Below are 27,774 nucleotides of genomic sequence, written 5' to 3'. Positions count from 1 at the left end.
TGAATAGAATTAATCCAATCTGGGCGCCTGGGTGGCTCAGTGGGTTAAGCCGATGCCTTCGGCTCAGGTCATGATCTCAGGGTCCTGGGATCGAGGCCCGCATCGGGCTCTCTGCTCAGCAGGGAGCCTGCTTCCCTCTCTCTCTCTGCCTGCCTCTCCATCTACTTGTGATTTCTCTCTGTCAAATAAATAAATAAAATCTTTAAAAAAAAAAAAGAATTAATCCAATCTGATCCACAGAAAAAAAGGGAGAATAATATAGCCCCAGGGACATATAGGGACTTGTGATACAAAACCACAAAGTCTGACATTCATGTCATTCGGATTTAAGAAGAGGAGGAGGGAGAGATTGGTACCGAAAAATTTTAAAACACGAGGAAATAATAGCTGGAACCTTTCTAAACTTGATGAAAAAATAAATTTAATGATTCAAGAAGTTTGGTAGCCCCCCAAAAGATTACAAAGTCATGCTCAAACACATTATACTAAAACTACTCAAAACCAAAGATAAATCGAAAGAAGTCTTAAGTGCAACTTGAGGAAAATCACAAGTGCCACCACGGGGGCAGGACCACCTGAATGACAAAGACTTCTCACCACAAATCATGAAAACAATGGAATCAAATTCACAAAGTGCTGTGAAAACAACTGTGTTAACCCAGAATTCTATACCCAGCCAAAATACCTGTTAGGACTGAAGGAGCAAGAGACATCTTCTCAGTGAAGGAAAACTAAGACAATTTGTCTCCAGTAGACATGCTCTAAAACACCTGCTGAAGGAAGTCCTTCAGAGGAAGGAAAATGACAGCAGAGAGAAATTTAGAACTTCAGAAATAAGGGAAGAGAAGCAAAATGATAAGTATAAATACACTATTTTTCTCAGATATCAAAGTGCATGAAGCATAAATGGATAGAATGGGAAGGAGGCATAGACAAACGCATACTGGTTTTGGAGACTTTAACACTTTTCTCTTAGTAATGGATAGAACGAACGGAAAATAAGACCACAGAAGACAGGAACACTATTAAGCAACCTGATCTCACTGGCCCACTCTACTTAACAACACATTATCATCAAGGATCCATGGAATATTCACCAACACAGACCATCTCTAGGGCTGTAAAATGAAGCCGAACAAATGTCAAACAATTAAAATCACACAAAGCATGTCTTCTGACCATGACAGAATTAAACTAGGAATCAATCACAGAAAGATAATTGGAAACCATGCAAATATTTTGAAGTTGACAAAAACACACTTTTAAATAATTGTGGATCAAAAGAAAGTCTCTAGGGAAATTGGATAATATTTTTGCCGGAATGAAAATTAAAACCATAATATATCCAGGTCTGTGGAATGTAGCCAACTCAGTGCCTCTAAGGAAATTGACAGCATTTAAGGTTTTTCTTAGAAGAGAAAGAACCCAACTAAAAAAATCTGAGTTTCCAAACTTAAGAAAATAAAAAAGAAGAGAAAACTATTCTCAAAGCAGGAATCATAAGAAGGAGAAATCAATGAAATTTAGAAAAACAATAGAGTACAATCAATGAAACAAAGTGGTTCTTTGAAAATATCGACAAAATGATAAATCTTTAGCTAAACAGATCAAGAAAAAAGGAGAGAAGACACCAACTACCAATATCAGAAATGAAAGAAGAGATGTCACTAGAGACCCCACAGATATTAAAATAATAATAAAGGAGGAATACTATGAACAACTTTATTCCCACAAATTTAACAGCTTAGGTGAAATGGACCAATATCTGAAAAAACACAACTACAAAAACTCGTTCAAGAAGGAAGAGAAACTGTGGATGATCTAACTATTAAATTAATTAGATTCATAGTGTGAGTACTTCCAACAAAAGAAGCTCCAGGACCTGATCACTTCTTTGGTGAATTATATCAAATATTTAAGGCAAAAATAAAAATTCTATACAATCCAGAAAATGGAAGAGAACTGGCATTCTGGACTTTCAGCATTTCTTAGAGATCCTTCAAAGAACAACAAAAAAAGTGTTTTCTTGATGAGATAAAACTCATCCTATCTTGCAATACCACATGGGTCTTTGACCCTCTCATATATATTACAGGGTCTTAGTGATCTTGATTTCAATTTTACTGATCGATTTCATTATCCTAAAAAGTGGTCAATCATTACTCATTGTTTCCAACTATTCTAAGAAAAGAGACTAAGAGAGTAATAAGAAAACAAAAAATGAGGGAATTGCCTAGCCGATGACATGATACTGAAATGAATCACTCCCCATTCTCCTGATCGCACTGCCCAAAGTAAACCAGCATCTTTCAAGAAAGTATAAAAGGAGACAGCACACCATCTTCATAGTTTTGTTAGTTTTCTTGAACACAGTGAGAAATTCAGAATGCTTATTTCATGCTCAAATGGCAGAGGAAGAAAATTGAGATAAGAAGATGTTTCCCAAAGATCAGACGAGCTGGAAGAGGAATGCACACAGGTTCACACTCCAGATTCCAGTGAGGATGGTGAAACTGATCATATAAGCCAGATCTCTTGACAAGTGAATGATAAATTTCTAAGAACAAAAGGGAAATTTGGTATTTTAAATTCAGCTAGCCATTCAACAGGAAGGATCTGCTCATACAATATTTGTGACAAGAAGCTGGAGCGTTTAATTTTGCTAAAAGGACACGTGATGGTGTTGTTCCACCGTCTCCGGTGTACAGTCACCAAAATGTACTGATGTGGGTTGTCAAGAGATACATGGACAGGCAGGTGTGTCTGAAACAAGGGAAGAGACTGGAAGGGAAGAAATAATATGAAAGTGAAACAAGTCATTGGACTGATCACTCTAATTGGTATTTAAACATCTAAAAATGAAAATATTTGCAGTTACGGAAGTAACAAGATGGTCTTACTCTCTTCAATAAATTTACTACCCTCAAAGTTTTCAAAAGTATTGTGTTTTGATAATGCTGGTGGAAAGTAAGGGCCCAGAAGGCAGAGGAGCCCCAGCAAGAGGTTGGGATGGCTTCCAGAAAGGGATGGCACTGAGGTTTGGCTGGGGGAGGAGAGAGAGGCTGGTTGGGTGGTTGGGTGAAAGAGGGTGAGGTGTCTAGGCAGAGAAAGGGGCCCTTCCAAACAGGCACCCTGGGTTCACATTTCAGCCCACCACCCATCACCTGGGTCCTTTATCTGGAAAGTCAAGTAGTCGTGCCTTCCCCCTGCCCCAGGGTACTAAAGGCTGTGTCTTCATGAAGCATGGGCATGGGGTCTGGCCATGGGAGGGTCCGGTTTTCTAAAGCAGTGCCTTAGTTGGGGTCTCTGTGCTGTCTCCACCAGACCTTGGAGGCCACACCGGGTCTCCCTGGGCTGTAGGCGCGCCTCCTTTACATCCGTCCTCTATTCTGGGGCCGCTGAAGGATCTTTCCGCTGTGCGCGGTGATCCCCTCCCTGCACCACACAAAATCCTCTCCTGTCTGCCGGAAAAGGACGAACTCCTTTGGTCCCTTCTCAGCTGGCCCACCTGCCTCTCCAGGACTCCCCCCGGCCCCCGCCCCGCCCCCACGCATGCCACTTCCACACCCGAATCCTCTCCCCATTTCCCAAATGTGCTTGACATTCGCACCTCAGATTTTGTGAATGCCGTTCTCTGGCCTTGAACCACCGTCTGGTAGCCTGCAGCCGACAAACCCTACTCTCCCCGCAAGATCCCACTCAGATGTCCCCCTTCTCCTGTGTGCCTCGAGCAGGTTTAGCTGCCCCACCTCTGTGGCACCCCAGACATCTCACGTTTCAGTGTAGCTTTTAATTTCTGTCCTTGTCCCGTAGACAGCCGTGATCTCCTTCAAAAGGAGCCTTATTCATCTCTGTATCACCTTGGCCTGGGGCAACGTCTAGCACATTGCAGACCCTCAGTAAATGTTTGTTGAATAAAGGCACACATACAAATAAGAAGCTTGAGTCATTTGAATGGGAAGATGGCGCTTTGTGGTTGAAATTTTCTAGGTTCGTTCTGCATACATTCTCCAGAAAATTCTTTGGGAAGGATATTTTTGTATTGTTTTAATGTTAAGCAATCAAGTCTCATATTAAAACTCCTCAGAACTTGAGCAATTGGAAGCAGGTGTCCAATTCACATGCTATGTGATCATTTCGCTTAGAAAGAGACTACAGTTGTTTTCTCTCTGGCTGGCTTTTCTTAAAGTGCAGGCAAAATAAAAGCAACGAATTTGAGAGAAAAATTAAAGAGCGATATCAGAGGGCCTCTGCAGCCGAGCCAAGTATCATGCAATCTGGCCCAGCAATGGGGGCTCCTGAGGGCCCCTCGCTGCACGGAGCTCCCTTGCCTGGTGGAAGGAAGGGCCACCAGTACCTCAAGGGCAGAACAGCTAGTGAATGTTACAACCATGCAGAAAACGTGTCCCTGCATTGTCATAGTGGATGGAAATGCTTCCAGAAATAGTAGGAGTATTCTTCTAATAATTGGTCAAGGAGTAGCTGAATGGCTTCTTCATTCAAGCCCATTGGCATTCAACAGATCTCAATGGTTTTGGCATCGCTGTTACAACTTAAGGGGGCGTCCGCTGTCACTGGGGAGATGGAGGACACGAATGGAGTTCCTGCCGGGCTGACACGCAGACTCCCGTCCTCGCTGGGAGGGAGGCTGGCATGGAGTGGACAGGGGCCTGGGGCGGAGCACCGCTGGGAAAGGGCTGGAGGGGTCTTTGCATCTTCCAAACAGTTTGCACGGCTGACCCCAGATTTATAAAAAGAAGAAGATACACAGTCAATTCTTCAACAGTGAGAAGGTTAAGAGCACCAAACCCCACACAGTTGAAAATCCCCATGTAAGTTTTAACTCCTGCCCCAAATTACCTACCCATAGCTTAGTGTTGGCTAGAAGCCTGAGAATACAATCGATTAGCCCCATGGTGTATGTTACATGTGTGATGTACTGTATTCTTACAATAAAGCCAGGGAAGAGAAAATGTTAAGAAAATCATAAGGAAGACAGGGGCGCCTGGGTGGCTCAGTCGGTTAAGCATCTGCCTTCGGCTCAGGTCATGATCCCAGAGTCCTGGGATCGAAAATCATTAAGGAAGAGAAAGCAAAGTTATAGTACCTTACTGTATTTATAGAAAAAAAAATCTACACTTTAAGTTTAGCCTGCAGAGTTGAAGTATCCTGTGCTGTTCAAGGGTCAGCTGTGTATGTATATGCTTACATTCATAAGAGAAGCCTGAAATGATACGTGGGTTCCATCAATTGCCATAAGGGGTTCTGTGGTGCCAGTTCACATGGATTGCACGGGCTGCCATGTTCACGCCTGGCCAAGTGTTCTCTTGACAAGTGTTAGTGGGCAGCCTCCCACGTGGCCCAGCACAGCTCAGACAAAGGGCAGGGTGCCCAGAGGTCTCAGAAGGCTGAGCCCATACATCCGATTCCCCACTTTATAAATGAAAAACCGTAAGTGCATGTCTCTGCTTGTGTGCCTCGAAAGAAGACTGGCCTGATTCCCAGTGAAATGCCAACGCGAGGCTCACGGGAGGCTGGATGAGGTCATACTGTCTCATTGGCGCCTGTAATTTCTAGCTTTTTTATACTGAATGCATGTTCCGTTTGTGATTTTTCTGGAACCACCAAAAAAAGACAAAATAATTGCTCCCAGGGGGCAAGTCTGCTCCCCACCTGCCGTGGGCCCAGCTGGAGCACGGGACTGGGCACAGGCAAAGGCACTGAGGCGCTCTGCCCTCTTACCTAATGAGTCTCTGAGGCGCATCATCCATCCTGGATGGTCTCTTCTCACACAGATTTCGAAATTCCCGATAATTTAGAGTGACGCCGAGTCTCAAGCCAAGACGGCCCAGGAAACGCTCAAACTCTTCGTCTTTAAGATTGAACAGTAAGTGCAGCAGCAATCTGTGAAGGTCATGCATGTTGATTATGCCGTCCCTGTCACTGTCTATTTTAAAGAAGGCAGAGTAGGGGTCCTAAAAACAAAATGCACACGTCAAAGCACTTCCTTCTGAACCCCGATGACAGCACTTACAACCCCACGCGGACGGACTCATCTCCAAAATGAGGAAGGGCCGGCGTTCCCACTCCTGCTCTTGGGAGATCTCACTCCTCCAGGAAAATCCTTGCCATGATACGTCCTTCCCAAGAAATGATACACCATGTTCTCTGGTGGCCTCTTTTAATGCAAAGAATCCAGGGAAAGGGACCAGAAAGGCTTATCCTTCCATACCCCTCTGTCTGTGTTTATGGTACTGCTCCTTCCAGCACTGGAAGTAAGAGGATGCTGCAGCTTTCAGGGACACAGAAACATCTAGATATCGATGTTTCTACAGAAGTTTCATGATGTTTGGTGACTTCTGTCTACAGGAGAACAAGTGCGGTACTGGGGGGCTCCCCGGAGGCCATCCAGAGGCCATGGCCTGATTCTTGAGGACCGTGCCGAGGCACCAGTCCTGTCTGAGCTTTGCATGCCTGCTGTCCCCCCAGGATGTTGCACAGGTGCACCTGCTGGGTCGGTGGGACCGCAGGAGGGCATGGCCATCTCCGTCCTGCAGATGAGGAGGAGCCTGGGAGCGAACGTGGGAGTTAGAGGCTGTGAGGCACTACTTGGAGGCAGGCTGTTTAATCTCAAATCCCAGCTCTGCCACTTCATTTTGGGGTCACCTTAGGTGAGAGCTTTGACCTGGCTATGGTTCCTTTTTCTAATCTGTAAAATGGGGATCGCGAAAGTCCGACCTCCCCGGGCGGTGGGGAGGGTTGAACAGGCTAATGTACGCCACCTGCCTGGCATGTTTTCCAAGAACCCTAGCATGCTGTCTCTCACTGGTACTGCTGCCTCTGGTCCTACACCGCTGCCTGGTACCCGGGCTCTGAACTGGCTCTGTCTTGGCCAACGTCCGTGCCTCCCCTGAATGCACTTCCCGCGTCTCGGGCTTGGAAAGTCAACGCGATGGCCTGAGCACCCCTGGTCTCCACCAGTACCTGACGCAGCCCCCACCCGCGGGTCCACCTGGTGACTCCCGGCCCGCGGCTGCGCTCATACCTGCACGTCCCAGGAGCTGCCTTATTTATCGCAAAGTGAGACCCGCTATGACTCAAGTGTCCAGTCCAGACGTTTGGGATTTTGCAGAGAGGTCTGTCTGCACTCCTGCATTTACTCAGCCCCTCCCGCGTGCCGTCACTGTGCTATGTGGGCTGGGGACCAACTTCCAATGCTGCCCCTGCCTCGCAGGGCACCACCATCCAGCAGGCAGGCACCTGTGTCACCACCGCCGGGGACTTGCTCGGGGTGCGGGCCACCTCTTTGCTGCAGATTCCTGTGACACTGTCGGCGCCGGGCCTCCCACACCCTTCAAGCTCACATCTGCAGAGGCGTTGGGGCATCCCCGCTTGTACGTCAAACCAAACAAGCCCCAAGTCAGGCCCCTGACCCCCAAGCCCCTGCCCTCAACTTGCTCCTCCTCAGCTTTCCCACCTCTGGAGGTGACGGCGCTTTCTTCCAGCCGCTCAGACCACAGACCTCCGCGTCATCCCTGCCCACCCTCTCCTCACACGCACCGCGGCCAGCTTCTCCCCTTCCACCGCCTCTCCCTGGATTCCACAGGAAGCTCACAAGGGGCTGGAAGCCACCCCCACACCCCCACTGTTGCCACGGCTCGCACCAGTGGCAGGGGTGATCCCACCACAGCTCAGGCCGGCGCCAGGTGCACCTCTGTTCAACCCGCTGGCTCTCCGCCGCTCGCAGGGTCCAGTCCCAAGTCCTCCACCACGGCCCCCAAACCCGGCGACCCCTCTGCCCTCATTCCCTTTCCCTCACTGTCCTGAATGTGCCAAGCCTGCCTTGGGCATCTTGGGGAATCCCCCAGGGTACCTGCACCCTTCGGCACATCTGCTCCAGCGTCCCCTGTCAGGGAGCATTTCCTGACCCCTGCTCTGGACAATGGCACCCTGATCGGTCCCTGACACCCATCCTGCCTTTTTTCTTCATAGAACATGTCGCCACCTGACACACTAGAGATTTGTTTGTTCACTGTCTGCTCCCTTTCTGGAAGGAAGACGTGTGATGAGGGCGCTGATCCGTTCCCTGTATCTCCAGCTCAGAGCGGGGCTTCATCAGTACGCATGGGATGAAGCTGATGGGTCTGGAGATGGCGAGTGTTTCCTGAGCACCTATTATGTGACAAGCATTCTGCTGGGCAGACACACACTGTAACTACCGCACAGTCCCTGACATCAGAGTTTGCACAGTCCAGTGGGGGCAGAAAGGCCTTCAGGCCCATGCCAGCAAGTCAAGGGTGGAAGTCAGGCAGGAGAGCCATGCTCACTGCCGGCCTGAAGATTCCTAATTTTATTGGAGTCACACAGATATAATCTTTACTAGACATGAGGCTTTGGCTGAGTTTCTCCCCACATTAGACTGCTGGTTTCTCCATCCGTCAAATGGGGATGCTGATGCCTACCCGATAAGGTAGAGTAAGGACTTAAATAAGGCCACGTAGGCAATCCTTCCGGTTCACTGTGGATGATTCAGGAACAGCTCAGCCCTAACTGTCTCAGAGGATTACAAGACCACACACACTTGGGCTAGGAGGGGAGCAGACAGCAGCTGATCTCCCCACAGGTCCGAAGGCGAGGGGAAGGACGAGGCACATAAGAAAGGTCGGAGCTTGGCTGGCAGGTACCTGATCAGAGGGGCTGGACTGGCCGTCCGGGCAAAGGAACAGAATGTGCAAAGACATGAAGGTGAGGAAGAATCCTGCTGGTGGGAGGGGAGGGGAGAGGGGTCAAGGTGCAGCTAGAGAGGCGGCCCCAGCCAGTGCAGAGCCAGGGGGCCCGCAGGCCAGTCAGGCAGGACCGGGGCTGGTCCTAAGGGGACCAGCAAAGGGGATGCTCTGATCAGGGCCACATGCTGAGGCCAGCCTACAAGGTCTCACGTCGAGGACAGACCATGAAGTGGTCCCATTTGTGTGTGTGTATATGGGGGGGGGGGTAAATCCTGATTATTTTAAAATATACATCTGAACCCACGGACACATGCCTGACCCTGCAGAGACATTGTCCAGACGGTGAGCCCCCCGCTGAGGGAGCCCGCAGGGGCCATAGAGAATCCGTGGTCAGGTCATGTCCCGGGTCACCCAGGGGCTCTCCAGACCTCCCTTCCTCACCACCGTCAGGGAGAGAAGACACCCTTTATTCGCTCACCAGGAATTATTTCCTCAGCTCTTCCTAGTTTTTGGCCTGAGCTCTGAATACGTGACTAACTCGCCTGTGCCCAGCTGAGCACTAAGACGGCCTCATTCGGCCACAAAATCACTGGCCGAACAACAGCAGTGGCTGTAACAGTATTCTAAACTGATACAAGTTGGGTTTTTCATTATTGATGAGGAGAGATGTTTGAGAATTTCTCATGAATAGGAACTCAATAAAATAAGTAAAGTGACTGTCCCTTCCCATTCAAAAATCAAAGCACACACTTTGCCTCGTTCACGCCCACCTGTGAGGACAACAAGCAAATTGGCAGTGACCCCAGATGTCACCCGCCTCCTGGTACAGACCACGCACACTCTGGCAATTAGAGGTTCACTTCTTTGTCTCACCACTAGATTATAAACTCTTGGCAGGATAGTGGGTGTCAGCAAATGTTCATTGAATCAGTTCATTATGTAATTATTTAAACTAAAGATCACCAGGAAATATGAGACATCTGTGCACTGTCACCAAGCTTCACGGGGACCAAAGGTAGGAAAACAGTGGTGCAGACACAGAGTCCGGCTTTCCCCACGGAGTCCCCCCACTGGGAAAGGTGTGCAGGGGCGACAGGTGGAAGGAAAGGCTAGAAAAAGGAGTCTGGCTTGCAACAGAGTGGGTGAGTTAGCGCCCCAAGTAAGGACAGCGGAGGGGTGCTTGCCTGGGACCACTCTGGGCCACTCCAGCCCTCTGCTGACGGGCACAGAGACAACATTGGCTCCCAGGGTCTCTCTGCCCCCCTTCGCCTTCTCACCCTCAACCAGGACTTCCTTCTTTAGAAAACCAGGCTCTCGACCCTCTACCTGACCCCCGCCTCCTCCTGCTCCCTGGGGCTGGGCATTCGCTCAGACTGAATTCTGAGGACCCAGGCCTTCTCTGCATATGCTCACGGGGACCGCAGCTTTTCAAACCAAGAATTGGGATGCAGGGTCTGACGGCTGGACAGAACGTTCAAAGTCAGAACCATCCTGCAAATCCAAGCCAGACGAGTCCTCATAAATACATTTATTTTTAAATGGGAGCTTGGTAACCAAAATGCATCTCCGATTGGCAGTCAGCGCGGGGAGGAGGTTCCAGAAGCACAGAACTCTGCGGGCGTGAGCTCCAGCCCCAGGGTGCTCCCTACCCTCCTCTTCCGGACTCGCCGCCTTCTCGCCTACGTGCTCCTGTGCGCCATCGGGCCTCCACCCCGTAGCGAGTACGTCAGCTTCTTAAATTGATCTTCCCTTCATTGCTCTTTTCCTTTGCGCCCCAAAGTTAGTTTGCTCTAAGAACTGCGTTCTAAGACGCAGTGAGTTTGTTCTAAGCCCGTCTCTGTGTCTAGATGGCTGCTGTCTACTTGTCCCACAGTACCCATTCCAGTGCCCACAGGCAACCCATCCTACCAACCCGTAAGCTTTTCCCTGAAGCCCATGACCTGTCTGCCACCTCCCTTGAGCAAGCTCCTTCTTCTCGTGTTTGCTCCTTCCTTTTTCTGGCCAGCACACGCTGGCAGTTTAGTATTTGGTTCAGGGCCCACCTCCTCCAGGAAGTCCTCCTAAGTGTGGTCTTTTCCCTGTGCCCCTATGGCAGGCTACCATTCCCTCTACAACAGGCGATCCCATAGGTCGCAACTCCCTGTTCACCGCCTGCGTCTTAGACTGGATGGCGCTCCGACCTTTTAGCAGACAGTCCAGCCTACCCGAAATGCATCCCGCTCATCTGGTGAGCGAATGGGTGGCATGAAGAGGCCGGATGAATGGGTCTTGCATTCCCTGTAACTCGGGTTACCCAGACTGTCCCCACCCCCATCCTCGCCTTACTTCTCCAAGGCCTCTGAGAGGCAGAAGGCAGAGCCAGCAAAGCAGCAGCCCAGAAGGACCTCGGGGAGGGGGAAGGGAGAGCAGAGCGAAGCCTGAGTCCCCCACCCCGGCAAGGAGAGAAGGGGAGAGCCTGAGTCTGTGGAGGGCAGCGCTGTGTCCCGTGATGACCAGGACATGACAGGCTCCCGGAGTCACAGCCCGCACGGCTGAATGGCTGGGAGCACAGGGGACAGTGTCCAGATAAGCTAAATGATAGACAGGTCATAATTTACCCGGAAGGCTTCCTTCAGTCTCTGGGGGAACTGCTTCAGGCATTCTTCAGCAGTTATAAAGTCGCTGTCTAAATTATTCTTTGAAAGAACTGGAGGTTGCAGTGGGGTCGATTCTGGCCCATTCATTTTAGCATCTGAAACAATGACATAAACCAGAAGACTTCCATTAGTGGCGTGCCTACCTCTCCTTCTGTTGCGACCCTGGATCTCTACCTGCCCCAAATCCAGCCAGAATACCCGATGGAAATAAGGCTCTGGGAAGTGAACTTAGCATTGACTTAGTTATGATCTGGTTTTTTTCCCTTCAGTTTCTTGGACATTCTCCCATCACTGCCAGAAGGACTCATTCTTGGGACGGCGGGGCCGCGCTCTCGGCCAGCACGCGGCGGCAATCCCATCCATACCTGTTCTTCCAGCCGGGCAGGACCACATCTTACTCATCTCTCCATCCCCAGAGGCAGTGAATGAACACTCCTGCCTTGTTTTGGTTCCTAGACTCCCGCCCTAACCCTTGCGATGTGGACGTCAATCAACCTTCGATAATCCTCCAGGTGTTTCGTGACTGCCTGTCTGCTGGACCCGGGACGAGGGGCCTTCAAATATTTGCTGGTCTTTTCAACAACCTTAAGAGGTGGCTTCTCTTCTTGTGCCTCATTTACATGCAAGGAAATCTATTATTTTGCCCATTTTACATATGAGGAGATGGAGGTTGGGGTGGGGGGTTCCTCCCAACTTCCCCAAGGTCACAGAGTTTATGGACAGCAACGCTGAACTCTGGCCCACCAGATTCCAGAGCCCGGCAGACTAATTACTAAGTTAGGCCCTCTCTCTCCCCCCAAACAGAGGAAGAAACCATAATCTCTACTTAAAAAACAAGCCATTTCCATCAGGTTGGGATAACGTGAGTGTGGCCTTGTCTCAAGCCAGGCTATAAACCTAGGCTTGGTTTTAGATGTGGTTCTCTGCACATGTTGACACTAACCTCTCCCCACTGCTCAGCTCTGCAGGATGCATGGTGGGCAGAGCATCTGGAGTTCGTGGGCGTCCTACGGCCCAGTCTTGAACTTGGCTTCTACCTCACCTCCACTTGGGCTTGGAGTGGCCTCTCTCAGGTTTGCTATTCATGGCAGATAACACCTTCCCCTGCTGCTTAACTCCCCTCTGCCATGCGCACCCCAACCCCTGACCTGGGGCCAGCCTGGGGCCTAGGTCTTTACCCCCACCCTGTCAGCATCTGGCTGGGCAGGGAGATAGTCAGTGCCGGGGGACTGCTTGGGGACGGGGGGGGGGGATGGGCAGAGCAGGGCAGGGAGGAAGCCAGGAGCAGCTGACGGCTACTGAGTCACACTTGCACTCCGCACTGCCCTCGCTCGGCGGGGCGTGGGGCGGGTGACTGACTCACCCTGGGGCCCACTTTCCTCAAGTGAAAGACGAGCTCACCTGCACACCAGAAGCACTAAAATAAATGAGTTCCTTTTCCTCCTTTTTGTTCTCCTTCAAAAATGTCAAAACATACACCCCAAGGGTCCACATTCTCAAATCCCATGGCTTCTCGAATTGCCTTTTTCCTCCCAAGTGGGACCTGCCCTCCCCTAGGACAGGACCATCAAATGCTAGTCTGCCATGGTCAGAAGGGGCCTTGGCATTTTCTGTGAGGAGTCCCAGCTTGCCAGTGTCTCTAGGGGAGACCCATCACCCCGCGCAGTCATCTCCCAGACTCCCAGCCCTGTCTGGCCTGCAGTGTATTTGCAGCAAAACAAAAGAGATTCCGTCAACATATTTGTGTGATTTTTGTAGCTTTCCTAGAGGGTTTATGTGTCCTTCTTAAACTTCAGCAAGAGTGGAGACCAGGAGGAGGAGAACACGGCAGAGAGGTGGGATGCTGGCTGCTGGTCATCTCTCTGCTGGGTGTGGGGGGGGGTAGAGCAGAACAAGAGCAGGGGGCAAACAGGAGGGCCGCCCCCACCCCGGCCGGGCTGTGAATTTCCTGGCAAGCGCTTTGGGGCAGGGGAAGGGGAGGGCCAGCGGCTTGGTGATTGCGGGCGTGTCCCTGAATCTCGTCGGATCTCTGCATCCTTCCCTGTAGTCATGGGCACCACCAACCACAGACAAGCAGGATCTCTTCTCAGGAGGGTAAGTATCAAAGGACAGGAAGCGTGATGGAAGGAGCATGGGCTTTGGAGCAAATTTTAGAAACCATTTGGGCTCTAAGTCTGTAGAAGGCTCTGTCGGGCAAACTCACAGTTTGGTTTAGTGAAAAGAAAAGGCCGAAACACAGTCAGACAAAAATCAAACAAAAATGTCTGTTTCCAGTCTTAGAACACACACTGTTTCCGCGTCTCAGCTCACACTACTTTCCCCCGGCGGCCTCGAGGCACCGCTCGAAAAGCCTGGCAGTGCCACCAGCCGCGTCCCAGCAGGGCTGGCGCTGGTGATTAGCTACCTTCAAATCCTGCGGCAAAATCAAGGTAACTCATCCCGTGTTTCTTATATCCAATTTTTGCAGCCAGCCGAGCGGGCTGGTTGTCATCCACAGGCATTCCGCTAGCATCCAGCACCTGGAAAGGAAGAAAGGGAAGGAAGAGGCCGTTAGGTTGTCCCAGGCTCCCTCCTGAGCCCCTCCGGCCCCGCTGTGGGCTCACCAGCACCAGGCCCCTGGGTTCCAGCCCTGATTGTTACTCATCGGACTCCACCCACAGGCTCCCGCGGGCGGGGCCTGGGACGGCCCGGCTCCCTGACCCAGGGCGAGGTTTGTTGGCTGAGCTAGTGAGTGAACAAAGCAGTACGTGGGCTCCCAGCCTTGGGCTTGGGGGCTGGCCCTGGGGGTTGCAGTCAGTGCTGCAAACCTTTCCAAAGGCCATGCTTCCCAAGATACCCAAATTCACATCTGCTGGGACTAGCTGAGCGTTTCGAGTCTCCTAAAGTGAGATTGATATTCACAGACGTCGAGGAAACACGGACAAAGTCCAGCAAGGCGGTTTGAGGGAGGAAAACTAAAGTTTTTACCAAAGTTTCATTATGATCCAGTTTCAGCTGCAAGCTCCTGCGTTTTTTTTGTGGGGGAGGGACCATCGGTGGACGCTTCTCTCCTCTCCTCACGTGAGTGCACTCCCTGAAAGTCATCCGCCCTCCCTTCCTTCCACTGCACGGAACCTACCGCTTACCAGTGGTTTCTGTTTTGTGTGAATAGTCGGGCAGGTGGAGGGACAAATGAGAACGTGTACCTCCCTGCACCGCACTTAGTGAAGCAGAATTATCTAGATGATGCCTTCCTAGGAGAAACTGATTAGCTGGGCTGCTCAAGGAGCCCTTATGCCGGGACTCCTCTGTCCGTGGCCAGTAGGTCAACAAGCAGGCCAGTGTTACCTGCCTGCAGGTGAATCCCTCCAAAAGGGATGCTGAGAGGAATATAGGGAGGGCAGAAGATACCATCTCTCCTGCTCTCAGAGCACCACAACCTGAGTCAGAAAATATGTCTCTCTTCCAAAAAAGGACATCGAATCACACTTGGAAATGTGTGCATCTAATGGCCAAAGACACCCACGGTGGCTGAACTGGCCCAGGACAGATGAAAGAAATCTGTGTGGGAGAGCAGAGTCTGGAGACGGGTTTTGAAGGAAGGGTCGTCTGTGTTTTCAGAGGGGAAGGGGGCAGGGGATGAACAGGCCAGCTGTTCACATAGGTCAGGGACTCTGGTGCCACAGGAAGCTAGAGTCAGTTGAAGAGCAGAGGACAGCAGGGTCAGCATACACTGACTACATTCTGTGGAGGAAGCTGAAGAGGGAAAGGAACAGGGGATGAGAGGAGACAATGCTCCTCACCACCATCATCACCACCATTATCACCGCCATCACCACCATCATCAACCATCACCACCATCATCACCACTACAACCATCATCACCATCACCACCATCACCATCATCACCACCATCCCCACCATCACCATCATTCCCACCATCATCCCCATTACCATCATCATCACCATCACCATCATCACCGTCACCACCATCACCATCATCACCACCACCATCATTACCACCACCACCATCACCACCATCACCACCATCACCATCACCATCACCATCACCATGCTTACTGCCTGTTCCATGCCAGGACTGTGCTGAGGTCTTTACAGATACAGAACCTTCTGCCTCGGCCTCTTCAGACTAGAACTGCCGAATGTACACCCACTGAGCCGCAGCAGGTATCCACAGCTCGCGTGCAGTCATTGGTTCCTTCTGTTTGGGGGCATCCTTCTTGGTGTGCGGGACTAGGACCCAGGGAGTTGGCACCATTGACTTGTTCTTATCCTCACTATCAGTGTCAGTAATGAGTGGAATGTGACAGTGGCTTGCTGTATCCCGTACTGATCCCGCTGGTCAGGCCCTGGCCTTGGCTTGGCTTGTGTGCACGAGTTAGAGTAACAAGCTGCAGGAAGTGTCTGGTGCGGGATCGGAAGCCGAGAGCAAAGGGAACAGAATGCAGGTGCGGTGGTGTTGCCTGCAGGGGCTCGGTACAGAGCAGCACTGGAATCCAAGACGATCCCAAAGGCCCGCATGGGGACCGGAGCAGGCGGCGCTGGCTGGGAATTGGGACGGCTCTGCGCCATCTGGACGCGCACCCTGTCCCAGCTCTGCCGGGGGAGCCTGGCCCAGCACGGGATGGCATGAGCGTTTCGATGGAAAGCTGTGGCCCACACAGAAGGACCCAAGCGGCAGGGGGACTCTGAAATGGATAGATTGGTTGCTTTCTTTGAAAAGTAACTTTATATTTTGAAAACAATTACACATGAATTATTCATTGCAAATTCCTCTTGCACAGTCCTTTCACAAAAACATATGTAACGGATAGTCAGGAAATGTCTGTAGGCAAATGTTTCACAGCCTGGAGGCTTGTGAAGCAGCACGGAGGTTAGGCATGCCTTGAGCACCCCGTCCAGAGGTTGCGGGCGCGCCACCGCCGACGGGCACAGAGCAGCACGCAGGACGCAAAGCCTAGTGGGGGTGCTCGCCAGAAGAGGCACTTTGCAAACACGCGTGTTTCTGGAGCTTCCCTGTGCACACTCTCATTTCTAAGATGAACGCAGCAAATCCACTAGATTTATCAGGGCCCTTGGAAGCAACTTACCCTACCATGTACGCCCAAACTGCAGCATTTACAAAGCAGATTTCAAAACATTTAACCATTCAAGTCCTTTCTAGGAGGCATGTCCCTGAGGAAGTTCCTCAAAGAGTGACAAGCCATTGGCCTGGCATATTCTGATGACAAAATCGTCACTCCCCCTCCCCCGGGATGTCCCCTGGATTGCAGACGGGCTCTTCCACAAGAAGCCACATCATTCCAGGGGAATATTGCTGGCTCTCGGTGGAGGAAGACACGTGGCCCCGAGCAGGGGCCCACAACGAGAAGCTGCTGAGTGGCTCGGTCTTTCCCAGAGCAGCCGCCGCAGAGCGTCTGGGACAGAGACACGCACCCACGTCTCCGTGTGAGGAGCACTTGCTCACCGGGCCTCTCTGCGTCATCTTTTTGGTGGTTGCCTGGGGATTATAATACATACACCCTACCTTTCCACAGGCTACCCAGAGTTCATACCAAACCACATCACATAAAATGGAGAGCCCTTGTGACCATATCTGCCTTACCCGGGTCCCTGCCCTCTAAGCTATTGTTGCCATTTGTTCCACGTAATAGATTATAATACACAGATTATAATAGATATATAGTATATAATATATATAATATGCCAATTATATATATTGGCATATATATATGCCTATATATATATATATATATACACATATATATACATATATAATAGATATCTAGTATGTAATATATATAAATATTAGCTGGGGCACAAGGCCAAGCTAAAGCACACAGCAGATCTAAGGCTGCTGCTCGGGTCACATCTGTCACATGCCATGTCAAAGAAAGCCACACGACCAAGCCCAACATCCCTCGGTAAGGGAAGAGTCCACTGAGACGGTAGAAACAGAGGAGCTGGGGTAGAGAGAGGATAATGGCAGGTGTACAAGCTCTCAGGGTCTTTGCAGCTCTTTACATCTAGGAAATTCCATATTCCACGATGCTGTGACCACTGGAAAGATACTGTGATCATGATCTGACCACACCTCAAATCTAGAAATTTCTAGTCCATAGGCCAGATCTGTCTGGCCCACCCAACTCTACCTAATCCCCTGGTGATGGTACCGTACCACATTCTCAAAAGCAATCCTTCCTTCCACCTTAGCACCCAACGCTGGACTTTCAGACAGAGCAATGGCTTGTTGACAGTGATCACTGAGTTGTAAAACAGCAGTTTTTCTTTTCTCTTTTGTTGCAGGCATGATGATGGCAATGATGATTTGCTTTAGACTTTTATAAAAATACATTATCCCCACAGAACCCAAGAAGTCGAAAATTGTGTCCTGATGGCTCAGGAGGACAAAATGCTGAACCAAAATCAACCTTCAAAAATTGTGAAACGAGACAGCCTCAGTGTGATCGGACAGCTTGTCAATGTCAAGGGGAATTCCAGGTGTAACGAGGAAATCGACCAGACATGTAATTTTAGAGGCAAATATCCAGAACCTGCTCATTCTCGCATACAAGTGTAAAATCTTAGAGTGTTCCGTGGGCAGAAGAGTAACGGATTATGAAGATGGAAGATAAGAGCAGATGAGCCAGTCCTCCTTCAGAGGAGGCTGTCCTCAAGCCGTAGTGTTGGGTCTGTTGTCCAAAGGGCAAGTGGGTACAAGCTTTGAGGCCCAGAGCTGAGCACCGAGTCAAGTGTGGCGGGAGAAGGGGACACTGAACAGCCACATTCCCCCTGGGAATGAAATGCTCTGTTTTCCCCTTCTGCACATTCCATTATGTTCTCTCTTCTTGATTTCAAAAGCACATTTTTATACATAAATTTAATGTAAGTCCAATTGTGATCTTAATAATACATTTGGGGGGATCCTAATAATGCAAATGGATGAAGTGTTTATGGAGAAATATAAACATGGCCTCAGAGTAGCCAAGAAAATGTGAAAAGGAAGAAAAATGAAAAAACATCAGTTTCACTAAAAAAAAAAGTATATATTGCATTGCTACAGAAATGATGTATAGATCAGTGTAACAAAATGGAAATCTCCAGACTTAGATCCAAGTATAATGAGAATTTTACAAATGACAATCTGGTGGGAAAATACAGAAGAACCCTATCTTACACCATACACAAAAATTAATTCTATATTGATTAAGCATTTTATTAAAAAAATAAAACAGTAAAAATTCTTGCAAGAAAGTTTAGGAGTTTATCTATAAAATATGGGAGGGGGACCTGGGGACTAGAGTCATGACACTTTATTAACCAAGACCACAAATCCAGAATTTATTTTTTAAAAAAAGGGAAAAAAGGAAGACCAGAAAGAAGATAGATATATTTGGTCATAAAACACATTAAACATTCTAATAGAAAAGATAAAACAAAAAGACAAATGATAGATTTTGAAGATATATTTGTAGTACAGAAAACAAAGTGTTGATCAATTAACTAATCCAACAGATTTTTTTGGACACCTGTACACCGCATGTTGTTGAAGGCACTGTGAATACAAGAGTGAACCCAAGGGTCAGGCCCTACTGAGTGGGACCTTCAATGGAAACAGGGTCTTTGCACATAATCAAGCTCAGATGAGGTCGTACTGGATTAGGGAGGGCCCTCAATCCAATGAATGCAATCCCGTAAGATGGAAATCTGGATCCAGAAACACAGAGAGGAGACACCAAGTAAAGATACAGAGACACCAGAGGAAGATGTCAGATATTGGAGTAATGGCCGCTACAAGGCCAAGGAATGCCAAGGACCGCCGGCAACAATCAGAAGCTGGAATAGTCAAGGAAGAATCCTCCTCTGCAACCAGAGGAAGCATGGTTCTGCTGATATTGATATTAGACTTTGATATTAGACTTGATATTAGACTTCTGGATTCCAGAAGGATTCTCAGAGAATAAATTTCTGTTGTGTTAAGCCATCTAGCTTGTGGGTAATTTTTTTACAAGTCCCTAGGAAACTGATGCACATATATGTGCCCACTTAATTCTAATAATCGTCTGATGTAGCTACTACTATGACTTCCATTTTAGGGATAAGGAAACTGAGGCCCAGAGAGGTTTGCCTAAGGTCACATGGGTACTATGTGATTCCGGCTCTGGTGGTCTGGCTCCAGAGTTCACATTTTAAACCAAAACACTATAATGCTTTTCAAAATTGATGGGGTTCATTAAAAAAATATTTATTGAGCACTTATGTGGTGGCCCCAGTTTTAGATGCTGAGGATGGGGCAGAGAATGGAAAAGACACAGATAACTGCCCCTGTCGAGCCCACATCTCAGTGAAGGGGAGAGGACTACTGGGAAGCAGTGCCTTCAGGAATGAAGCAGGCAGGAGCCAGTCAAAGGGGAAAGTGTCAAAGAGCTGTAGAAACTGGGAGGGCAGAGGCTGGGGTCTAATTAAGATACAGAGCCCTGCAGGGGAGAGAGTTCCAGGGGTCAGAATCCAGAGGATAGGGGTAAACTTGAAACTCAAAACCTTCTTATGAGCATAGGATAAATAATGATATCTATAATAAACATCTCTTAAACATTGACAAAAGGGCAAAAGATATAAATAGGCAAGTCACAGGAGAACAAATCCAAATAGCAAAAAAAAAAAAAAAAAAATCATACTTTTTCTGTCAAGGAAATAAATATAAACTGAGCTATTACTTTAAAACTACCAGACCAGCAAAAATTTAAGAGATCTATAATGCCTATTGCTGACAGGGGTTGGAAAAAAGATACTCTATTACATAGCTATCAGAAATAGGAACTGTGATAGTGTGTGGTCTTAAAAAGCAAACAGAGGCATCTATGTGGCTCACCTGGTCAAGTGTCCTACTTGATTTTGGCTCAGGTCATGATCTTAGAGTTGTGAGATCTAGCCCCTGCATCTAGCTCTGCACTCTGCTGGAGTTTCTCTCTCCCCCTCCCCCTCCCCAACCCACCACAATCCCCCTTTCTCAAATAAATAAATAAACTTTTTTAAAAAAGCAAACAGACAACATGTGTTTGGAAATATTACATTAGACCAAGCAGTCCCACTCCTGGGATTCCCTGCCATAGAAATAAAAACATCAGTATGTAGAGACCCCTAAAGAAAGATAGTTTAAAGAGATTTTAAAAATGAAAAGAGAAGTGAATGTCCATCAGAAACAGAATGGTTGGTATTCAGTGTGTTGGAACTCTTTTCCTTACAGAAGGTCTATGCTTCCTTTGAGAATCAACGGAAAAGTCAGATAAAATACAGCAAAACATCTCTTTGAAATAGAGAGAGAGGCTGAGGCAACTAGGACTCAAAGGGACAACAGTCTGAGAAGAGAGGAACCCTCAGAACCTTCACTCATGCACTTTGGGAGCAAGGCAAGAGGCTCAGCCTGGGGCTGGTGGCCCAGGCAGATGGTCACTACCAGCAGGTGGAGAAGCAAACAGAACTTATGATGAGTTCAAGGGACCTGACATCCAAACGAGAGATTTCAACAGATTCCTCATGAGAAGGGGAAGCAGACAACTGAGCCCAACATTGCCAGTTATACCCTCAAGATCTTTGCTGAGTTTGGAAGGCATGTGGGACAGAAGACTAAGAATCAAGGCAGAAAGCCGAATGAGGGTTTTTTTTGTTTGTTTTTTGTTTTTTGTATTTTTTTTGTCAGCTTGTGGTGCTGAGAAAATAAAGGTTGAAGTTCAGGATTTCTCAGGAGCGAGGACTCAGAGAATAACCCAGGTTCTGAGTTACAAACTTTGGAGGCTACATTAGGAAGAGGCTTTAAAAAAAAAAATCAAATGGAACCTTGGGAAACTACAATCCAGCCTCAAATCAACTCAGTCCCTAACTGAATTAAGGTCATCAGTCCCCATTCTACCTGACCAGCAAAAGAAAAGGTGCCACTGTCTAGAGCCTCTCAATTTTCTTAACACAATATCTGATACTTAATAAAAATCTGTCTGTCACATCTGGAGACATAGCCATGTGACCCCAAATCAAGAGAAACAAAAGACAATAGAAAAAGATCTACAGGTGATCCAGATACTGGAGTTAGCAGGGGGAAAGAAGATTTTTAAATAGCTACAAGTATGTTTAAGAAAATAGAGGTATATGTTGAGATGATAGAAGAAAAGACACAAATATGGAATATATTAAAAATAACTAGGGGCACCTGGGTGGCTCAGTGGTTTAAAGCCTCTACCTTTGGCTCAGGTCATGATCCCATGGTCCTGGGATCGAGCCCCACATTGGGCTCAGGGAGCCTGCTTCCTCCTTTCTCGCTCTGCCTGCCTCTCTGCCTACTTGTGACCTCTGTTGGTCAAATAAATAAATAAAATCTTTAAAAAACCATCTAAATGGAAATCCCACAACTGAAAAAAAACTAAAATTAAGAATGATATGAATAAAATTAACCACAGATTTGAAGAAGCAGCACACAGGATTAATGAACTGGAAGAGAGGTCAGTGGAAAATTCTGGGACTGAAGCCCTGAAAAAAATAGTGAAAAGTACATAAAAGAGTGAAATATAAGTGAGATACTGTGAACAGGTCTAACATACATAACTGGAGGCCAAGACACAGAGAATGGGGACTGAGTAGAAGGAGAAGAGACAAAGGCTAGGAATTTTTCAAAAAAATTTTTATTAAACACATCAACCTACAGACTCAAGAAGACCTGCAAACTCCAGCAGGACTCATACAAAGAGAGGCACACTTTAACACATCTAGAAAACTGCTAAAATCCAAACACAAAAGAAAAACCCTAAAAACTGCTAGAGAAAGAAAAACATGCATTGCATTCAAATGTGCAACAGGAAGTCTAATGGTTTATTCATCAACAATTCTTCAACCTGTTAGAAGACAATGAAATGATATCTTAAAAATGCCAGAAGAGAGTAACTGCCAACCTAATATGCCATTATTCCCAGCTAAAATATCTTTAAAAAGTCAAAGTGAACTTCTGCTTCCAGGTTTAACTGTGAAGAGTTTGGAAGTCATCACTTCTTTTTCTTGTTACAACAAGAAGAAGGCTGAACATACTGAAAATCAGTAACTTTTCTTAGAGCCATCAGAGAAATCTGACATCTGGAAAGACAGGTTAATATGTACAATCACAGCCAAGATCAGCTAGCCTGGAGCAGAAGCCACTGTAGCCACAAACTGGCAGAACACTTAAGTGGTAATTTTGACAAAGTACTGGAGGTGGAATGAGGACTAGCTTAAGACTGAGAAATTTTGGAGGGGGCCATACTTTCATGGATTTTACCACCAGGAATTCTACCAGGTTCTCAAGATGAACCTTCCAAGAAGAATCGCTTTATGTGTCAGGCAAATTAAACTTAAACCTAAAGGAAGTAAAAATAAATAAATAAGCAGAAGAAAAGAAATAAGAGATAAAACCAGGAATGACTGAAATAGAGAAAAATCAATGAAAACACAGCTTGTTTTATTAAAAAGATCAATAAAAGTGATAAACCTCCAGCTAAACTATTCAATAAAGAGAAAAGATTTTTAAAAAATGACCAAAATCAGGAATACAAAAGGAAGCCCTACTAAGGATCATAACAATACTTAAAGGATAATGAGGCACGAGTCCATACTGATATAAAGAAATGAACAAATTAACACATGGTACAGAACACACACATTTCCCATGCAGAAGAATTCCAAATAATTTCTACAGATATTGTCCCCTTAAAGAGGTGGAGCATAATAATTCCCCATTCCTTCATTGTGGGCTGTGCATAGTAACTTCTCCTCAAATGGAAAGAGAGAGAAAAAAGGGTAAGTTTAGGGTGGAAAAGCCTGGCAGACAGCTCAGTCAGGTGATCAAGGTCAACATCAACAGTGATCAGCCATGTTGATGGCATATCCCCTGATAAGATGCAATGAGAAGGGTATACTTTACCTCTGGGTTCTTCCTTCCAAAAACATCACCCCAGTCTAATCCTGAGAAAAATATCAGACAAATTCCAAAGAGTGACATTCAACAAAATAGCTGGCCAATAATCTCAAAACTGTCAAGGTCAGTCAGAAACAAGGAAAGTCTGAGAAAGAGATTGCCAGAGCAAAGAGGAGCTAAGGAGATGTGATAACTAAATGTAATGTGGGATCCTGGATGGGGTCATGGACCAGAAAAAGGATGTGAGGTAAAGACTATGGAAAACTACATAAACCCCCCCCCCACACACACACACAGAAACTCAGAGACTTAGCTGTCTGCACACTTGCATTAGCAGCAGCACAAAAGAGGCCTTTAGACAGAATAAAAATGAGTGCAGGTGCTAGCACAAAAATGTAAGATGGAAAGAACAAGAGCAAGTGTAGATACATAGACACACATGACAGCTTATTTACTATAATAATGATAATAGCGTCTTGCAGAATTTAACCTAGGTGTAAGATTTAAATGTATGATTACAATAACACAAAAGATAGGGGTAAGTGAAATTAAAGCATTTTTAAATCCAGCATTGTTAGGGAAATGATAAACATGATGGTCTATATTTAACTACAAACTATAAGACAAGAATGCATGTTGTAATGCTAGTGTAGCCTCTGAACAAATGGCAGAAGAATGTTTTCACCAATAAGCTAACAGAGGAGCAAATGGACTAATAGAAATAGATGAATATTCTTAAAAAAGGCAAGAAGACCCACAAGACGGGTGGGTCAAATAGAAAAAAAATATTAAGATGATAGATATAAAGCCAATAATATTAGTAATTAAATACTCCAAATAGAAGACTGACTGTCACAACCTATCTTCTAAAATATCGGCTATACTCTGCCTATAAGAGACTTACTTGAAATATAAGCACCCAGAAAGTTTGAAGTGGAAGGACAGAAAAGCATACACTATGTAAACATGAATCAAAAGGAAGCTGAAGTAACTATGTTATTATCAGACAAAAATAGGCTTGAAGGCAAGTAGCATTACTCTGTATCAAGAGTCATGTCATAATGATAAAGGAGATAATTCATAGGAAGCTGCTGCAATTCTAAATCTATGTGCACCCAATAATTTAGCTTCAAAGTGAATAAAGCAACAATCAACAGAATAAAGAAGATCTTCACTAGACAAATGCACCATTAGATGAGAGACTTCAACACACTTCTGCCAATAGCTAATGGAATGAGCAGGCAATAAGGATATACAAGTTCTGAAAAACACAATTAATGACATCAATCTAAGTGACATACTTAGAAAACTGAAGGACCATGAAGAAGTATGCATTCTTTTCATGGGTTTATGGAAAATTTATGGAAATTGTCTATATGTTGGGTCATAATCAAAGCCTCAATAAAATAGGCGGAAGTCATTTAGACTTTGGCATTTACTCTCTGATCACAATGTAACCGATTTTAAAATCAATAACAAAAGGTAAGTTAGAAAATCCCAACTGTGTGGAAATTAAACAATACACTCTTTTAAATAAAACATTGGAAAAAAGAAATCTCAAGGGAAATTATAACATTTTAAACTGAATGACAGTGAATGAGATACCAAAACTTGTAGATGTGGCTAAGCCTGTATCTAGAGGGCAATGTATAGCCATCTGTTCATACATGAGAGAAATAAAGGCTAAAAAGCAATGATCTAACATTTGTCTCAAGAAATTAGAAAAAGAAGAGCAAATTAAATCCCAATCAATTAGAAGGAAAAAAATCATCAAAGAAACAGCAGAAATACACAAATATAAAATAAATGTATAGTAAGAAATAACAGGGGCGCCTGGGTAGCTCAGTGGGTTAAGCCTCTATTTTCGGCTCAGATCATGGTCCCAGGGTCCTGGGATCAAGCCCCACATCGGGCTCTCTGCTTGGCAGGGAGCCTGCTTCCCCATCCCTCTCTCTGCCTGCCTCTCTACTTACTTGTGATCTCTCTGTCAAATAAATAAATAAAATCTTAAAAAAAATAATAACAATAAAGGCTGTTACTTGGAAAAGACTAATAAAACTGCTAGACTTTGGCTGCTTCAAGATAGGATGGAGCAATTCCTAGTGGGCTAACATTCCCAGTGAAAACATCTAGAGGAGCCCCAGCAATCAGAGGATAATGGGAAGGCATCAGATAGCCAAGGAAGCCATGACATCTGAGGGACTGAAGTTCCCAGACGAGGAGGACCCTTCAGGGGTGAACTGAGGCTATGCAACTGCATTTTCCCTGGGAAGAGCTGATGACTCTGGGAGAGGAACTGAGGCTGGGAAACAGGGTTGGGCCAGGGAGGGGGCCACTCAGCACAGCGTTTGCTAGGTTAATGGCGCTGGAGTGGCAAAACTGGAGACCATGACTGGCTTTGCCTTCCGGACAAGTGCTGGCCTCTGAGACTGATGGCAAGCCCCCACACTGTGGTACTTAGGAGACAAAGGCCATCCAGGGAGAAGGAGTTAAGAACACAAGGCAAAAACAGAAGCCCTGGAGATGGGATCGACAGACACCGAGGGTCAGCAGCTGCTCCTGCCCTGGAAGATCTGGCCCATTGGGGCACAGCTGGGAGCTGTGAGAGTCTAGTTTTGACCTCTGGTGAAGGTTATGGCCGGAAGATGGAGAAATCCAGACTTCTGATGGTTGTTTGGGGCGTGGCCCAACAAAAATGAATGTGGACTTTGAACATAGGTCACCCCTTAAAACATGAGCACCACTGGGAAGCTGTGAGGAACACAAAGCTAAAGAACCAGGTCTACTCATCTGGCCCCAACCACCGGGCCTCCAGAGCACGGGACGTCATCTCTTTCTCCCTGTTTTCTTACCTGAGTCATGAGCTCCCCCAACCTTCACCTCCAACAAGGATAAAGAGCCAGGGCTCCATATGCTGAATCTGATGGGGCCTCAGAGCAAGCATGGAGAACTCCTCTCTGCGCCCACAGTAGCCAGAACGCAACATGATATACCAAACAGCAAAAGTTGGGGGATAACCCCACACAGATCTCCTGCTCTCGGGGTCTCTGATTGTGAATATACCTGAGTCTCTTACTACAAAGGTTTCTGTTTTTCCTTTTTTAAACTTTTTAAAACTTCAGTATAGTTGACATACAATGTCCTACTAGTTTCAGGTACACATCATAACGATTCAATGTTTTTATACATTACAAAATGATCCCCGCAATAAGTCTACTTCCCATCTGTCACCACACAAAGTTATGACAATATTATTACTGACTATATTCCCCTGCTGTACATCACATCCCTAGGACTGATGTGTCTTACAATTAGAGGTCTGTAGCTCTTAATCCTCCTCACCTGCCCCTACCCCCATAGCCCAGGCCTCCCCATCTCCAAACACCCACAGTTTCTTGTATCCCTGAGTCTCCTCCTGCTTTGTTTTGTGTTTCTTCCTTTGTTTTTTAGATTCCCCATGTAAGTGAAATCCTATGGTATTTGTCTTTTTCTCTGACTTATTTCGCTTAGCATAATACCCCTGAGATCCATCTATGTTGTCAAAAATGGCAAGAATTCATTCTGTTTGTTCCCATTACGGTTCTCTAGCTTTTTTTTTTGTTTTTCCCTTCACAAAACTGACCATAATATACAATAAAGGGTTTTTAAATATCTGTTTTATTTACCAGAGTTGTATGCTCCCAACAGAGGGTTTAAAACCAGATGGAAAATATTTAATACCAGACTTTAAAAAAAACAGAAGTCTCCCCGAGTCACCATACTTATTTAATTTGCTCATCCATGCCCGAGGCCTGTGAGATGCTCGACAGTGTTCATGGGGCTTGGTTTATATCCTGGTCCCTGGCCCCCAAGTGAAAAAGACTGTGTGATCAGGAAGTGATGCGTGGGGATGGGAGGGTACCAGCTCCTAGCTATGTGAGTCTGAGCAGCCGGCAGAGGGCATGGGGACGCTCTGCTGGAAAGAGGAAGGAAAGCTCACCTCCTCCCAGCAAGGCAGGCAAGAAGCAAGGAATCACGGCCACCAAGAATCTGGGGCTCCGCGCCGGCTTGTAACACGCTCCTGCTCTGCTAGTCCACGTCTCAAGGGTTCTATAAGTGTGCTGATGAGCTCTGCAGCCCTGTGTCTGTCTCCAGGGGCCTCAGCTGGGACTCGGGGGATGGGGCTTAAGGATAACAGTGAACTGAACAACATACAGTGTATTTACCAAGGATGAAGAACTGAGATTTACCAACAGGAACAGCCAATTACAGGGAATTAGAAGGTAAAGTCGCCCTCAAATTCCTGATGGATAGAATAGCTCAATTAGCCTAATTATGCAATGAGACTAATCTTGACTTACATGTCCTTGGATGTTTTGTCATTTTATCTTCCCCCATGGGTCACTGGCCCTGAGCAATGAACGTCTGCTTTCCCCATGTCCCCGTGTGGTTTAGTCTGATACCAAGTATGGAACAGGCATCCTCAAAAGGTTTACAA

The 27,774-nt window shown here is 46.8% G+C and overlaps 1 protein-coding gene across 7 annotated transcripts in view; it reads right to left on the bottom strand.

The window, feature by feature from the left end:
* The window catches only part of EFCAB6 (EF-hand calcium binding domain 6), a 220,497-nt gene that overhangs the window by 67,440 nt on the left and 125,283 nt on the right, over nucleotides 1-27,774 (bottom strand). For all 7 annotated transcript variants that reach the window (XM_032346007.1, XM_032346009.1, XM_032346008.1 and 4 more), the window contains 3 exons: nucleotides 13,767-13,881; nucleotides 11,324-11,457; nucleotides 5,743-5,975 (listed from right to left, as the gene is read on the bottom strand). In XM_032346007.1, the coding sequence (XP_032201898.1) occupies nucleotides 5,743-5,975; nucleotides 11,324-11,457; nucleotides 13,767-13,881 (482 nt within the window). The remainder of the gene's footprint in view (nucleotides 1-5,742; nucleotides 5,976-11,323; nucleotides 11,458-13,766; nucleotides 13,882-27,774) is intronic.

Source organism: Mustela erminea, chromosome 6, assembly GCF_009829155.1.
Source record: "Mustela erminea isolate mMusErm1 chromosome 6, mMusErm1.Pri, whole genome shotgun sequence".
In the NCBI taxonomy this organism is placed as follows: domain Eukaryota; kingdom Metazoa; phylum Chordata; class Mammalia; order Carnivora; family Mustelidae; genus Mustela; species Mustela erminea.
This window is presented reverse-complemented; position numbering and strand designations above follow the sequence as displayed.